This window comes from Scomber japonicus, chromosome 6, assembly GCF_027409825.1.
Source record: "Scomber japonicus isolate fScoJap1 chromosome 6, fScoJap1.pri, whole genome shotgun sequence".
In the NCBI taxonomy this organism is placed as follows: Eukaryota; Metazoa; Chordata; class Actinopteri; order Scombriformes; family Scombridae; genus Scomber; species Scomber japonicus.
Window position 1 is genome coordinate 35571768 of NC_070583.1, and position 17995 is coordinate 35589762.

Below are 17995 nucleotides of genomic sequence, written 5' to 3' on the forward strand. Positions count from 1 at the left end.
GTATTCATGAATGGTTTGTTGTGCAGAAATCTGTTAGAGACTAATTCTGCAGGGATACTGTGAATGGTCTGAATATGAACAGTGTGTGAAGGTTAAAAGGCTCATTTGGGGCCAAATATCTTTTTTCTTATTGATCCATTTGGGATCAGTATCATAAAACTATTCATTTTATTTAGCTGAATTAGTCTTTTATTGGACTAACCCATTATTTTCATGTTTATTTGTGCTGGTCAGTTATGAACAGAGTGTAAAACTGAAATAGTTTTTAAGTAGTAAAAATAATTGGGAGAACTGGTCGGGGCCGAGGGGCCGAGGGGCCACTGGGGCCAAAAGTCAGAGTTTGGAGTCGCTCCGGTCCTAACAGATGTAATCTCACTGCAAACTATTCATGAAACTTGAGAGCCCTGATAATATTTCAATATTACAATATATATATTTTAATATACAATATTTATTTATATGTTTTTTTTTAAACATTGTTTTATGCTCCTTTTAGGTCATTTTAATGTGAAGCACTTTGTGTTTGATATAATGTATTTTGTTGTAAAGCACTTTGAAGCATTTCTTGTATGACAACTGCTCTACAAATACTTATTGTTCTTATTAGTAGCCTAAACCAAAACAGGATTTATATGTTCACTGTAAACTTACTCATACTTTTTCACACTAGCTTGAACCGAGCCAAACGATGATCCTCTAATATATTCTCTCAAAATAGATTAAAAGCAGAAATGTGATGCTGGGTCCATAAAAACAGAAAGTTCATAAGTTTATTTTCACATTTTAACCCTTTAAATTTAAACTAAACCACATGAACACAAAACACTTCACTGACCCTGATACAAAAATGTATTAATTAAAAGAAAAAACACAACAATAAACAAACAAACTGAAATCCTTTTATCTAATCCTGTTGCTTTCAAACACTTTAAAACATATCAGTGATTATGGAAGAAATGAAAAAAATGATGCAAGTCATTATAATGAGAAACTTTTCTTCTGTTAAACCTCAAATTAATATTTTTCATATTTTATATTTGATAATTTTATGTGAGAAGAAATTGATTTCCCTTTATTTGTCAATAAAGGGAAAAAAACTGTTTGTTACTTCCTAATTTATGTCACAGTACTTAAAATAAGCAGAAGTGGTAGTATGCTATCAAACCGGCCTGCATTGAATTAACTTGATAAATGTAATCAGTTCCTCACAGTGACCGCTAGATGGCAGCGATTCATTAAAAATACTCAGGTCAACATGAGTTCATCCAACATGTTATTGAGCTATGTCACCTAAAATAAGAACATAGATCCTTATAATAATTAATGAATAATGAGCCTGTCCTGGTGAGCTCCTCCATACACCAACCAGAGTTAAAACAGACTGTTACACAACATTAAAAAATAATCCATAAATGTATAATGGCTGCAACATAATATTATTTCAATATTATACAGAAAGTATAAAGTGGAAATACTGAAGTTAATTAAAAGTACTTGATTCGTTCACTACTTGAGTGAATGAATCAGCATTAATTAATATTATTTACAATAAACATACATAAAAATATAATCCTTATCACAAACCACAACAAGTATAAATCATATAGAAACTAAATCAAACATTTAAGTAAGTAAAATAAAATAAATCCTCCCATACTTGATGTCAACCAGTGTATAAATACAGGAAGTAGTTGGTAAGTAGCACAGAAATAAATGAAATATCAACAAATATATTAAATATAATATAGTAAAAAAATAGTAAATGATGTAATCACAGAAACATGTGTAGCAGAGCTTTTTTCACACTTTCTTTACAGTTTGTAAATATCTTACATTGAATTTTGGCATCATAGTTTTGTTCCATAACCTTGGTAAGTTACCTGTCTGGTTACCTGTCTATATACATAATATACCAAATTACCTCTGTTTAATGTTTCCAGCCGAGACTGTGAGAAAACTACAACACGTCATCATTATTTCTACTTTGCTGCTCTGACTGTGGTAAAACAGCGACGTCTCACTCTCTCCCAGCAGTAATCCTTCTCCTGCTGAAAGTCACAGTCAATTCTCTTCTGCTTCATTCATTAGTTTTAGTCCTCGTTAACTCTCAGTGTGATTCTGAGACGCTTGATGAATATGAGCCCAGGCTCACAGTCTGACTTATAACACCTGTTTTACTTGATCTTTTCTGCATCAAACAGCTCATGTTCAGAGACTTAAGTGAAGACGACAAAACCCAGATCCAGACTCCGGTCCAGATGGATCATCAGGATCCAGTTGATCCTCTCTCAACACTCCTGGATGTTCACTCTCACTCTGACAGAGATCATCAATCCTTCCAGCTGATGAGAGAAGAAACAACAGAGGTGATAAATGAGTGTTTAGTGAGACTCACTTCATGAACTGTCAGTCCTCTCTGTCTCTCTCATATACTGGATCTTAGCTTTGATACTGGCTGTGTTTAATACTAAACTGCTGAAACCAGCACAGACTGGCTCCAACTCTCTACGGACCTCAGAGTCTCCAGTCTGCAGTCTGGACTCTTCTGAAGATCAGACAGCTGCTTCATGTCTGAATCCTTCAGGTTGTTTTTTCTCAGATCCAGCTCTCTCAGATGGGAGGGGTTGTCCTTCAGGGCAGAGACCAGATAAGCACAGCTGATCTTTGACAAGCTGCATTCATACAATCTGAAAAAAGAATAAATGATGGAGATAAAAATTAATTTATGGTCAATCAGTTGTGCTCAAGTTTTAAATGATCTATCTGTGTGTGGGTGTGTGTCCCTGTGTGTGTGTGTGTGTGTGTGTGTGTGTGTGTGTGTGTGTGTGTGTGTGCAATTAATCAATTAATGAAATTAATTAATTATTCTTCCATCAACAAGTAAAGTTGATCAACTTAAAACTTGGCCTGTCAGCTTTAACGTGTTAATCGTGATGTGATTAAGGATTGAGCATCACTTGTTCTTGTTTAAATGGTGTTAATGATGCTGCTCTCTGACTCACTGACTCTAAAACACTGTCACAGACTGACTCTGTAAACTGTGCACAGTCCACAGCATGTGTTGGTATGGAGGAGTCTTGCTGCTGCTGTTATATTCGTGCACTGTCTGCACCTTCAATGTCCCATCGCTCTGCAGCTTCAGAGAAGTGCTGCTCATGTTTCTGCAGAGTGTCCTTCACTGCTGCACATTTCTCAATATGGAAGTTCCTCAGTTTTCATCTGAACTCAAAGATAATGGAGCTATGGAGTATTTTCTGTTTGTTATGCTCTTTATTATAATGTGTTGCATGTTTATTTCTCAATGTGGAACAGTGTAATCCTTTCAAAATAAAATGTATTTCACAGAATAAGCACTTTGAAGTTGACCGCACTGTTGTTGTAGCATTTCTTTTCTATATGTTTGAAGTAAACATTGTGTTACCTCAGGCTCATTGCACTTCTTCTGATTTGAAATGAATAAAAAGTCAAAGTTCATAAAGTAACTTTCTTTGCGTTCATTTGATTTCCAATCAAGATACACTGGTAAGAATTACATTGTTAATATGGACTTAACAGTTGTGAATGCAAAATAAGATAATTTAAAAAGTGAGAGGATCTTCTGTATACAGATGTGACTCTTTACCAAAATGTATCAACAGTCTACTTTTTCTACAATTTATTTAAAAATCAATCATCTTTTATAACTCCAGACTAAACTGTAAAGTAAAAAAATAAATATGACAATCAGAAAGGTAACTTAATGGATATAAGTTATATATGTACATAAATGATCTTCAGTTGTTAAACATTAAGATCAACAATAGTAACAGACTGTCAGTGAACTGACCCCAGATTCTCCAGTCTGCAGTCTAGACTCTTCAGGAAGTCGCAGAGAAGCTTCACTCCTGAATCCTGCAGCTTGTTTCCCCATAGATGCAGCTCTCTCAGATGGGAGGGGTTGCCCTTCACAGCTGAGACCAGAGAAGCACAGCTGATCTCTGATAGACTGCAGCGCCACACTCTGAATAAAGAATAAATGATGTTACTTTAGAAGACAAAGTTCATGCTTGAAATCATTCAGTGTTTCATAATCTGTTCAGAGCTGAAGAAGGTTTACATGTAGAAGTTTAGAAAATGGAAACTCCAAACAGCTGAACCCAACAGGATGCAGGTTAAAAACTGTCAAATACAAACAGTGAAAAAGAGCTCATTAATATTAATGACAACATGCTGCTACTTGATGCTACTAACCCTAACCCTAACCCAGCCAAACACAAGTTAAAAAGTGCAAACAGACTAAAATATGACACATCCATATTTCTAGACCTACATGTGCAAAACAGTTGACCAATAATAATGAAATATATTATTTGCAAGGGCTTCATAATTTAAGAATATACAGTATCTCACAAAAGTGAGTACACCCCTCACTTTTTTGCAAATATTTTATTTTATCTTTTCATGGGACAACACTATAGAAATGAAACTTTGATATAAGTGTACAGCTTGTATAGCTTATAGATTTACTGTTAAATTGTATCAACGTTTCATTTCTATAGTGTTGTCCCATGAAAAGATATAATAAAATATTTGCAAAAATGTGAGGGGTGTACTCACTTTTGTGAGATACTGTAAGTGCTATCCCATAAAGCAACACATGGACTGTCAATATTTGATGTTTACTTTTTTCTTGTAATGTGATAAATAATATTCATTAAAGATTATAAAGATGGTTTTAAATGAATTATAGATCAGCCACATTGTTCTGGACATGGAAACAAAGTTTTTGCCCACTGATATTAAAACACACCTCTTCTAATCTCTCTCCATAATGCTCTGTTAGCTACAGAGTCACATTTGATTGGCTGACCTTTAGTAAATGCCTCTGAGTACATTATGAGCAAACATTAAACCTCAACTTGATTAATGTTGACTTAACTTTATATTGTTGGCCAACTTTTTGTAACTGAATTAGTTGAGACAACATGTTATATTGTGCTGTTAAAATATCAGAGGATACATACTGAGTGAATGTATAGATTTAAGTTGAGCCAACTTTTTTGTGCTGACTTGCTTTTACATCTAAAGAGAAATACTGAACAAACAAGGAGAGCAAACAAATAGTCTTTAGTCTTTATACAACATCAATTATTTTATTTTATTTAAGCATTTTTAATTTCCAAAATCAGAAGTTGATTCTTGTTTAAAGACTGTGTAAAGTGAATTCAGACATTTTCTTCTAAACACATTAAATAGGTCATAAATGTATTTCTAAAAAAGGTGTAAAAAGCATTTCAACCATTTAGATTTGAATTGTGGAGCTAGGCTTCACACACTGTTCAAGATTTCTGTGTCAGGATTTAGTGGGCGGTCTGAAAATCATCGCCGGGTTACGTAACGCGGCGAAGATTAGCATAAACCCGCCCCTGCTGCTGTTGCAGTATAAATACATTCAGCGCATTAGCCTCAGTCGTTTTCCGCTCGCTCTAGCGTTTTGGATGGCATCAATTACAGTAATTTTCAGCTAGCTAACTAACTAGTCATGACTCCTCCTCGTGTGTGCATCTTCACTGGATGCCACAGTGTCCAGGGTAGTGGCTCCATTAGTTTATTTAAGTTTCCAACTGATGAAGGCATCAAGAGTCGGTGGGTCGATTTTGTAAGGAGCTACTGTGGAGAATTTATAATCAACTCCACCACCCGCCTCTGCAGTGTCCACTTTACCCCCGATAGTTTCACCAACTATTACCAGCTACAGTCTGGATTTTTGAGCAGTCCGTTGTGTCTGGTTAGAGGTGCCGTACCGACCGTCTCCCTCCCCGGCTTACGTCCTCTGGTCCCGCCGGCAGCAGGTGCTACTGGCATTACGTGCCCGTCAGAGAGTGTAAGTAACGTTATGTGCTTATAAGTTATAATAATATACATTGCTACTGTTGCTATGTTACACGGAGGCGGTCCCCTTCCGCGCGTGGTTGTGTTTCCAGCGCCTTCAGCAGACACGCCTTTGACTGCACAGAGAAGTGCTTGATTTTTCATGATTTTAAAAGATAATTTTACTTACTTAGACAATTTTTCTAGCATTCAAATTTGGAAGGATGGTTAATAACACATCTGTCTGTGATGTGACTAACTCAGAACAAATATAGTTTCACTTTACACGATCTTTAAAACATATTATCAGGCAGATTAACTAAAAAACAAAATCTGTAACATTAATGTGCAGTGATTTATTTATTTATATATTTGAGTTTTTTAACACTACAGTGCATGTATGTATTATAAGAGCTATTATAATACATACATGCAGAGTTATTTCACACATACAGACTATAAAGCTCAGAGCAGCAGTTAGTTAGTGACAGTAGAAAGGAAGGACATGATGGAGGGATGTAAAGAGCAGGGCTAAGAGGAACATGTTTGGGGGATTTATTGTAGAGTGGAAGCAGTGGAACGGGCAGAAAATGCTTGTTGAGGGACACAAATGTCTGTAAAAGGACTACCATTAATTAAAAATATATAAATTAATATTATTGTATACTTTTAATGAATTATTTTTTTAAAACAAACATCAGTCCTGATAACAATAATAATAATATTCAGGATTTTAACCCTTTAAATGCCAGTTTGTTTACATATGCCTGTTTTCTTTAATGAAAAGAAAAAACAGAGAAAATTAATTAATTAATTTCTATATACTAAATGCAAAGTGAATGATTTTGGGGGGGATTCTCACAGTCTGGGAAATGTCAATGATTAACAACAACATTGATTTTGATGCTCTATTATTCCCTCTGAGATCCTTAGAGACAAACATGTCCCCATTGAAACCCATTATAACTACGTTTATTGACCCCCTGTTAAATATTGACTCTTTCATGCATTCCTGTGTTCGGGGCTCATTTTAGAGCCAGAGCTTCAAAACTTTAGTTATTTTAGTTTTTCAGCAGATAACATGATTTAACTGTATTTTACCTTTGGGAGAATTCCCCAGTCCTGCTTTTCCTGTTTTATGAAGCAGACCAATGAAAAATGTGGTTGCATCCAAAATGACCTGGATGTGTAGGTATGGGTGTCAGAGTGTGGTGTGTATAGAAAAATAAATGTGTGTGTGTGTGTGTGTGTGTGTGTGTGTACGTTAATCTGTGTATGTGCAGATAAAAACGGAGGATTTGTATTGACCTGCAAGTGTAAATGTATAAAGCACTATTGAGTTTGATGAACTGTGCACGTGCGTGAGTGGATGCATGTGAGAAAGTGGTTGTGTGTGAGAGAGATTTACACATAATGCTATAAATGTAGATCTTTAAGACTATACAAATCCTCTATTTCTATCTGCACACACACACACACACACACACACACACACACACACACACACACTTATAATGGGTTTCATTCCAGAGGAACAATTTAGTTCATACAGTGTATTATAGATCTATTATAAGTGATTGATTAAAATAAAAAATACATATATTAAAAAGACCTTGGAGAATTTGATACCATAAGCATGAACACAGTCGAAATGATCAAGAAAATAAAACATGAAAAGCCAAAACTGTCCTTAGTGAGGCACCATGGTTAATGTACACTCAGTTAAGCTAATAGTATTTAAGACGCCCGCCTGCCACTTCCTGTGTCTCTTTTCAAATCTATGACTGTGAATCTTTGACACTGCCTCACATATTCAGTCACTGAACACACTAACATCAATATGAGGAGTTATTTTTAGTTACCTTGAAATGAAGCAGTAAAACCAGTGTGTGTGCTGAGGGGAGGTGTGGAGCTGCAGTGGTGTCTGTAGGACATTTTCAAAATTCACGGGACATGATGGTATTTTTTTTTTTCATGCATAATCAGCTGTTCACATCTTCTACTGGTTGAGAGAGGAACTACTAATCTACTGCAGCAGATTGACTTTCTCTCGTCTTTTACAGCCACAACTTTGTTTTATTTTGAAAGCTTAGACAGGAAGCCACCGCAGCTCCGTTAGTTTGACAGAAGCTGAAACACGGCGAAATGTTTTTAACTGAAAATAAAACTGCACATTTTCCAGCCTGCGTCAGACGATGCTGAGTTTACTGACTAATTATTAAAAACCAGGATGTGGTGCGTGAACTATCTCATCTTAACCATAGACTGTAGATCTTAACTCACTCGGCAGGAAGCGCAACACTGAAAAGGGTCCCGTCTGAAACAGTGTCGCGTAATGAAATACACCGGTATGGCGCTACATTAAAAATTAATATCACGTCTACTCTGCACACTCTCCAAAGCGTTACGTTGTTTTAGGGCTGAGCCATATAGGACGAGTTATCTTCTTTTGTGTGGATTATATAGTTAAATGACTGAAGTTGTGATCATTTCCCAGCGTCTCTGTCTCTGCTGTACGGAGGCTCAGCTCCGCCTCGCTGAGACAGAGAGGAGCAGCTAACGTTAGCCTCTGCTGCTGTTTGCCGTCACTTCTCGTCCCGTCGCTCTCCTCTGCTCTCAGTCTGTTCAATGCAGGAATATTACTACTTTATTCCTCCTCACTGTAGAAAAGGACCCTGAACTATGAGAGACTATGGTGGTGAGACCTCAGTCCACCCTCTAGGGCAGGGGTGTCAAACATGCGGCCCGCGGGCCAGAACCGGCCCGCCCAGGGGTCCAATTCGGCCCACTTTCCTTCCTGTGTTCTTTTCCTACCTTCAATCTGTCCTTCCATCCTTCCTTTCTTCCTTCTGTCCTTCCTTCCATCTGTCCTTCCTACCTTTCTTTCCTCCTTCCTTTTGCCTGTCTTTCCTTCCTTCCTACCTTTTTTATCTTTTCTTTGTTCCTTCCTTTCTTTCATCTGTCCTTCCTCCCTTCCTTCTGTCTGTCCTCCCTTCCTTTCTTCCTTCATTGCTTCTGTATGTAACCCTCGAATGAAAATGAGTTTGACACCTAGACTCTAGGGGGGTCCGGGGCACATTTTTAAGTTAAATGCATCATTCTGGTTCACTCTGAGAGCAACATTAAGAGCTTACATCTATTTAAACAAATAAACTGTGTTCTAAACTATTTAGTGATTTAATTATTAAACTACTGGTTGAACATTGATGACACAGTAAAAGGTCACACCCACAAAACACAGGAAATACATTTTACCAGTTAATAAATGTTTGAAACAAACCATCAAAAAAAGACTAATGTCCATATTTCAGCTCTGAAACAAAGGGCAGAGCAGCTCAAATTAGACTATGGAGGGTTGCCACAGTCTGTATAATTAATGGGGGGGGGGGTTGATCCACCAGTAAGTGGCTACAGGACGCTGTTGTGTTAGCTGTGGTCGAGCGAGCTAGAGAGTGAATGAAGAGAGAGAGCGCTGACAGTAAGAAAGCCGGTGAATCAGATCAATAAAACGTTATTTTCTGATTGTTTCACAGCGGTTACGTTCAACAGCACTAATAAACTTCCTCACACACCTCCACTCAACCTGCAGCTCAGCCTCAAACCTCTGAATGTGAAACACCTGCTGCTGTTTAAAACACAGCAGCAGCTTTATGCTGCTTTAGTTGCTTCAGTTTAAAAAGTCTTAATGAGAGCTCTTCTTTATTTCCATCTGCACAATAAATCAACTCTGATCCTGATCCACTTCTAAGACATCTGGAAGTCTTTTATTGATCAGACAGTTAGTTTAGTTATTAGAAGAAACAATGTAGAAAAGATATTTAGTGAAACAGTATTTATATGTTCCTCAGTAACAGGCACGTGCACACATAGGGCCCTAGGGGTGCTTGAGCCCCTGCCCCTTTTGCCTCGTATTAAAAAGTGCCCTCTAGTGTTGTTGTTTTTTAAATAGGCTAACATTAATAAATTCCTGTTAGGGTTGTAAAAAAAAAAAAAAAATTCCACGGTATTTTACCGTACCCATTTTCTTGTAATACGGGGTTGTTGTGTGTGTTGAGCCTGCTGCTCCTCTGTCCGTTGCGGCTCCGCTCGGTCACAGAGAGAGAGAGAGAGAGAGAGAGATCTGCACCATGGATAACTGAAGAGACGTGACAGTGGAGCAACGTAAACCTATGAGTTATGGTCTAACTAGTCGCCGTCCACTTATTCAACATGTTTAAATATGAGTAATATTTCAGAAAAACGCTCTATTTTAGTCAATGTGTCAACTTCTATTTTTGCTGGACATCAAATCAGCACAGAGCAGATCGTGCGGGACAGGGAATCGTGTACAAAATACAAAATAAAACACCGGGTTAATTTTCAAAATAAGATGCACTGTGTTTACGGCGGATCATATTTCCCTCACTACAGGTCTGAAGTACAGGTCCGAGGTTTAGATATAAAGTTTATTGTGACTTTGCTGCTACTGTGTGGGCTAACAAAATAATAATAATAATAATAATAATAATATCGTAATTTCAGCATTCTGGGGACATAAGCTGTAGGTTATCTGTGTTTGAAATATTACCATCTGTATTTAAACTTTAAATAGTCTAATAATAAACCAGTGTTTTATTGCTTTGCATGTCTTCCAAGCCTATGATAATATGAATGAACTCATGTTGACAATAATTTGTTGACACAAAAGAAATGGCAATTTCATATCCCTTTCACCTACACAGGACACACAGCTAAGTAGTTAGCTTTCTATTAGGCCTAGCACTTTATTTTTTAATTTTACATAAATTTCCATATTATGTAACGGGGAAAATTTGGCGTGCACTTTGCTCTGCCCTTTTCTACCTTTGAGCCCCTGCCCCTCTATAATCATGTGCACGTCCCTGCTCAGTAATAAACTAGTTGAACTTAGATAATCACTTCTGCTTTCTTTGTTTCAGAGCTGAAATATGGACATTAGTCTTTTTGATGGTTTGTTTCAAACATTTATTAACTGGTAAAATGTATTTCCTGTGTTTTGTGGGTGTCATCACTGTTCAACCAGTAGTTAAATTACTAAAGCACTAAAACATTTCTAGATGTAACCTGTTAATGTTGCTCTCAGAGTGAAACCAGAATCAATAGCAGACCTCTCTAAGTGGAAGACTCAATCATTAATACACCTGTCAGTTTCCTGCTATGACGTCATAATGTTTGCTGAGTCCATCCAGTGGTATTTAGCTATGAACAGTCACTTCATAAAGTATTCAGACCCCTTCCTCTATTATTACATACTGTATAATGTTATAGTGTCAATTTAATGTTGAATACATATTTTCTCCATCAGTCTGCACTCAATAAGCCAAACTGACAAAGTGAAAACACATCTTACACTTTTCTGCAAATTTATTAAAAATATTAAAGTTTTTTTTTTTGACTCATTTGCATACATTTCTGAAAATGTGTTCACTTTTTCAGTATGGGTCATTTCCAGACAAAGCATGATGATCCGCTTCGAGGGAAAGACTCCTCACCCTCTGCTGATGTATTTTTCATGCGTTACTCTTTCAGACTGCATCCAAGAAACTTCAGGCAGGGAGCAGCTCTGATTGGCTCACACAGGCTCAGATCAGACAGTGGTTTAAGGAGCGCTTGATTTGCTTCACAGTGGAATAAATGCTTTGATGCGGGCGCTCTATGGATAGAGGAAGCATCAATATCGCTCGATCACATTAATTTCAGAGAGCTCAGATCAGTGTGTGGAGTCTTGTTTCAGTCTGTTCCTCTTGTAGATGTGATGCTTAGATCCCTACAAGACAGCCAGAGTCAGCTGACCATCCTGAGTCATCACAGTCCCGTAAACTGCAGCGAGTCCACCGACTGACACTTCATGGCTCGGTTTCTGGGATTGTTGTGACTCTAGGCCGGTGGTCTCCAACCTGCTCCTGGAGAGCTACTGCCCTTCATGTTTTAGGTATCTCTGCACTCTAACACACCTGATTCTAATAACTAACTCATTATCAAGCCCTTTGATGAGCTTCAGCTGCTTGATAATGAGCTAATACTTAGAATCAGGTGTGTTAGAGTGGGGAGATATGTAAAACATGCAGGGCAGTAGCTCTCCAGGAGCAGGTTGGAGACCACAGCTCTAGGCAGCTAATATAGCAGCTAGCATCTATGTTGCTTTTTAACTTAACATAACATTTAAGTGCATGTTGTAATAACTCGATTTCCACCCAGCAGACATTTTACTCATCATGCTGCTCTAACTGAACCATTTACAACAAGTAACCACTGCAGACACACAACACAGTGCACATGTTCACATTTACTGAGTAAAGGTGTAAATGCAAAGATCCATCTCTGGATTTCAACTATCGATTATTTATCATTCAAATAAGAATCACGATTAATCAGATGAAGTATTTTTTTGTCCAGCCCTCAAGTTTAGAAGATAGAGACTCCAAACACCTGAACCCAACAGGAAGCAGGTTTAAACTTTCAAATTTAAAAGAAAAAAAGAGATGAAGAGGTTCAGAGTGAATTATCCAGTGTTGAATTCTTCTTGTTATATAAAAGGTTTTAAATGTGCAGCTCAACATTAATCTGACACAGCTGATGGACTAAACCACTGATGAAGAAAATAGACATTACCATTAATATAGTCAGTGTGGATCAGCCTAATATCAGCTTTATGTCTGCAGTTTAGTGTCATCACAACTGTCACATCTTATTAATGTCAGCACAGAAGTAAAAATGTTGCCTTACCTCAGATCCTCCAGTCTGCAGTCTGGACTCTCAAGAAAGTCACACAGTAGTTTCATCCCTGAATCCTGCAGCTTGTTTCCTCCCAGATTCAGATCTCTCAGATGGGAGGGGTTTGACTTCACAGCTGACACCACAGAAGCACAGCTGATCTCTGACAAACTGCAGTTATGCAACCTGAATAAAGAATAAATGATGGAGATAAAAAAAATAGATATAATCCAATCAGAGGAATTCAGGTTTTAAATGTGTATGTCTATCTGTGTCCCTCTGTGTGTGTGTGTGTGTGTGTGCGCGCATGTGCGTGTTTGTTCTGAAGGGTCAGTAAAAAACACAATTCATGTAAACCAGAAACCAGAACTAAAAATGGTGTCTTACCTCAGAGTCTCCAGTTTGCAGTCTGGACTCTTCAGAAAGTCACCCAGTTGCTTCATGTCTGAATCCTGCAGCTTGTTTTCACTCAGTCCCAGCACTCTCAGATGGGAAGGGTTGTTTTTCAGAGCTGAGACCACAGAAGCACAGCTAATCTCTGATAAACTGCAGTCCTGCAACCTGAATAAAGAATAAATTATGTAGATAAAAAATAATGTGTAGTCCAATCAGATAAATTCAGGTTTTACATGTTTCTCTCTCTCTCTCTCTCTCTCTCTCTCTCTCTCTCTCTCTCTGTGTGTGTGTGTGTGTGTGTGTGTGTGTGTGTGTGTTCTGAATGATCAATATCAGTAAACAAACACTACTCATCAAAACAAATTAAAATGAATGTAAACTTGAAATATTTCTCCTTCAGAAACTAAAGTTGATTAATTTAAAACATATTAGTTGAGATGATCTTCTGCATACAGATGTGACTCTTTAACAACTAACAGTGGACATTTTCTACAGTTTCTTTAATAATCAGTCATCTTTTATAACTACAGACTAAACTGTTAAGTAAAATTAAATATGAAAAAATAACTTAATGGATGTAAGTTATATGCACGTAAATGTTCAGTTGTTAAACATTGAGATCAACAACAGTAACAGACTGTCAGTGAACTGACCACAGACGCTCCAGTCTGCAGTCTGGACTCTTCAGAAAGTCACCCAGAAGCTTCATTACTGAATCCTGCAGCTTGTTTCCTCCCAGATTCAGCACTCTCAGATGGGAGGGGTTGCACTTCACAGCTGAGACCAGAGAAGCACAGCTGATCTCTGACAAACTGCAGTCCTTCAACCTGAATAAAGAATAAATGATGTTACTTTAGAAGACAAAGTTCATGCTTGAAATCATTCAGTGTTTCATAATCTGTTCAGAGCTGAAGAAGGTTTAAATGTAGAAGTTTAGAAAATGGAAACTCCAAACAGCTGAACCCAACAGGATGCAGGTTAAAAACTGTCAAATATAAACAGTGATGGCGCGCAGGTGGTCGAGTGGTTAGAGCGTATGCCATATACGCAGCCGACCCCATTTCAAATCCCGATCGGAGGTGCTTTGCTGCATGTCTTCCCCCTCTCTCTCCCATGTTTCCTGTCAGTCTACTGATAAACAAAGGCATCTATGCAACAAAATCTAAAATAAATAAATAAATACAAACAGTGAAAAAGAGCTCTCATTAATATTAATGACAACATGCTGCTACTTCCATAAAGACGTAGTGACATCACCTCTTAAATTCAGGGACTAAAGCAAAAAAAATCTTCTGACTGAATTTTTTTCCCGACTAAGTCATAAACTGTTCACCATCTATCTTGTCATAGAAACCCTTTTGCGGTCGCTTCCTGGAATTTAAGGTAAAACAAGGTGGAAACAGCTGAGAAAACTAGATTATATTTCACCCACTAACCACTGCTGCTCTTTTCTAAATTAAATGGGAAAGCTTACAGGTAATAATAATTAGGGGTGTGTATTGGCAAGAATCTGGCGATACCATACGTATCACGATACAGGGGCAACAATATGATATATTGCGATACTTTAGGAACAACGATATATTGAGTTTCTTTGAAAGAATTTAATTGTAAGAAAACTGTAGCACATAGCACACACAATGCTGTTACATGCTTAACATCAGCTTGCTTAAGAAACACAAGCATTTGTAGGATTTTTGGATAAACAAATGAAAAAAATAAGTTAACAGATTTCTTGACTCTGTTAAAAGGTGGGATCATCCCTATGTTCCCCGGGTCCTATGTTCCCTGCTTTGTATGTGACAGGGGAACATAGGAATGATCCTGTCTACAGTTAGCCAGTTAGCTGAGTTAGCCGCCAACTTAGCCGCCGACTTAGCAGATGAGTTAGCAGCCGAATTAGCAACCGAGTTAGCCGCTGAGCTAGCAGCCGAGCTAACAGCGGAGTTAGCCGCTGAGCTAGCAACCGAGTTAGCCGCGATCGGGGAACATAGGACCAGGGGAACATAGGTACGCTCCCGTTAAAAGGTTATCCCTTAACTGTAATAAGCAGGTTGAAATTTCTGAAGATGAAAAAGAAAATGCAAAGTCACTGCAACATCTGCTCTTTATGTGCAGGCTGAAGAAATTAATATCTGCCTTTCAGTAAAAGTCTCAAATACTTGCAAATATATGCAGTCCCTGTGTATAATCTAACATAACAATACATCTGGCGTTGCAGAGTTTACACACCGCATGGCTCTTGTCGTAGTCGTAACTGCCTTCCTTTGTTTTGAAACCAAAATATGCCCAAACATCAGCTTTAAAAGCTGCTGGAGCTGGCTGTAGCCTCTCGTCCTCAGCCATCGCCGGTGAACTGTGCTAAGTTAGCGGTTAGCATGCGTGGGATTTCATTGTTCCTTTGGCGCGGAGGACATGATGACTGCTGCCAACTAGCGGCCGGAGGTTTAATTGCAACATAAAAATTAACAAACGCCATGAATATTTGCATGTTAATTGTAGGAGGGACCCAAGATGGCGGAGTGAGCAGCTGCACTTTCAGCGGGGTCAGCAAGAAAACAACAAATTGAGTCCATAAAACCTTACATTCAAGACCAGCACCCAACCACAATATGGAAAAACGAACCCGACACGGAGAAATAACTTTTGGACAGTCTAGTTACGGCTACCTCGAGTTGTTTGACTGTTTTTATCAAGATTTGACAAAATGGCTAATGCTAAAAACGCTAACATGTTGGATCATGATTATGACCTCACAGCCCTACAGGAGGCATGTGATGAAGACGTGTTGGAGGAGATGGATGAAGGTAAAACAACTTGTAATAACGACCACACACCACTGCCAAGCCCCAACCCCAAGAAACTCAAGAAAAGGGATGACAGAGAGCAAGAAAAAGAAAAAAGAGGTCAGCAACAAAAGCATATTGAAGCCGTTCAAACAGTACTCAAAAAGTTTGACGAGCAAGACGAGCGGCTAAAGACTTTTGAATTCCGCATAGAGGCAAACACTAAAGCTGTCAAAGAGAAGAAGAAGGAAATTGTAAAAATGCAGAAACTAATTGAAACCCTGACAAGTGAAAATCACTCCTTAAAAGAAATATGCCTAGAAAATGCAAGGTACAAGAGAAGGTGGGATCTCAGATTACTGGGATTAAAAGAAGGAGAAAACGAGGATACAAAAGAAGTGGTCGTCGGCATCCTCACAAGAGTGATTCCTGTGGCAGTGGACAAACTCATGGAGATGATAGACACGGTCCATCGACTTGGTAGGAAGAACAACGCTGCACAAAACAAGATGCCGAGACCCAGTGCCGCTGCTAAGCTTTTTGGAGTCCCTAAGCATAAATGGTCAGGGAGCCCCCCCCCCCCAATTTATTTTAAAATTGACATGAAATATACATATAATTATGAAAATGTATATTAAGCAAAATATATAAAACAAAATGTCAAAAACGTTCTTAACAGCAGCATTACAATATAATATGTAGCTGATAGTTATAATTTATCACTGTTAATACTATTATTGTCATTTTGTACATGTTTCAGGTGTCTTTGTGTGTCTGTGTTGCTTAAGAGGGCTGTCAACTTTTATTTTGAAAATACCGCTTTTATTTTGACATTCTGTGTTTTTGCTGCGCTGTGGCAGAGAGTGAGAAGTAAACAGGAGAAGGTGAAGACGCACATGTGCTGTAGTTAAGCTAAATTGTAAAGTTAAGGACCAGTTTCCATGGTTACAAGGTGTCTGCCGAGACCCATCATCATACAACGCGGTCTATACGGAACGAAATATGGAAAAAATCCAAAGATGCAAGAGTTTGCAAGGAGCTGAAAATCTACTTCAGGGAGGACTTCTCTAAAGAGGACAGAGAAGCTCGGGCAAGGCTGTGGCCAAAAGTGGAGGAAGCTCGACGAAGCGGCAGGAAAGCTTTCCTAAAGGAGGGATATGCTGTGATAGATGGACGGAGAATTGAGCCTTAAAATGTGGACATCAAAAGAGTGACATGGTCTTCATTATATGGTAGCATACGAAAGGTAAAATGATTAACCTCATTTTCTACATGTTTGAACAGTTAGAGTAAAGGGTTAATTCAAAGAGTAGAGAAAAAAACACTTGAATAGAGAAATAAAATAAACCAATTCAAAAGATAAGAAACAAAACTAAAGAAAAGGAAAAAAAAATTAAGGTTGGTTGCTTTGAAACTTGGTATTTTTGGACAACATGCTCATTCCTGCACATAGTTATTTTATACAGCGCATTCAAGAGTTTTATAGAGTAAAAATGTCTATTTTGTTTGTTTCTATTAATGTTAGAGGTTTGAAAAATATTGTTAAACTCAAGGCTATTTTTTTATTTTGTAAGGAACAAAAGGCAAATTGTGTTTTCTTACAAGAGACTCACTCAGGATCAGCAGATGAAAAACTATGGAGACAGCAGTGGGGAGAGGAACTGCGCACTCAGCAGGTGTTATGGTGTTATTTAATAGATTACCAGGAAAGATCATTGAACATAAAAGTGATACGGATGGACACTGGATTTTGATGGTAGCAGAGATACATGACCAAAGGTTGATCTTAACATGTGTTTATGGATATAATAATAGAACCAACAATAGAGCCATGATGGAAAGTTTAGGATTACTCATAAACGAGTGGAAAATTATATATCTGACAGAAAAAGTTATTATTGGTGGAGATTTTAATATAGCTCCGAATTCATGGATGGATGGAATACCTCGTAGAGGTCAGCAACCTGAATATGATGATGTTCTAACCAATTTATGTACAATAACGAACACAGTGGACTATTGGAGGATATCTAATCCCACCTCCTTAAAATATACGTGGAACAGTGCTTCAGATAATACTCGATATTCAAGATTAGATTATTGGCTTACTTCTCAGATGTTATGCAAGGAGGCAACAAAGTGTGAGATTTCAGCATCCCCTCTTACAGATCATTGTCTGATTAGTTTACAGTTTACAGTTGTTCAACCAACTATTAAATCACATCATATTT

The 17995-nt window shown here is 37.9% G+C and overlaps 1 protein-coding gene across 1 annotated transcript in view; it reads right to left on the bottom strand.

Moving 5' to 3' along the window:
• Positions 1 to 17995, bottom strand: part of LOC128359986 (NACHT, LRR and PYD domains-containing protein 12-like) — a 291384-nt gene that overhangs the window by 34588 nt on the left and 238801 nt on the right. The window contains exons 12-13 of the mRNA XM_053320301.1: positions 13632 to 13805; positions 12595 to 12768 (exon numbers count right to left, since the gene is read on the bottom strand). Of these exons, the coding sequence (XP_053176276.1) occupies positions 12595 to 12768; positions 13632 to 13805 (348 nt within the window). The remainder of the gene's footprint in view (positions 1 to 12594; positions 12769 to 13631; positions 13806 to 17995) is intronic.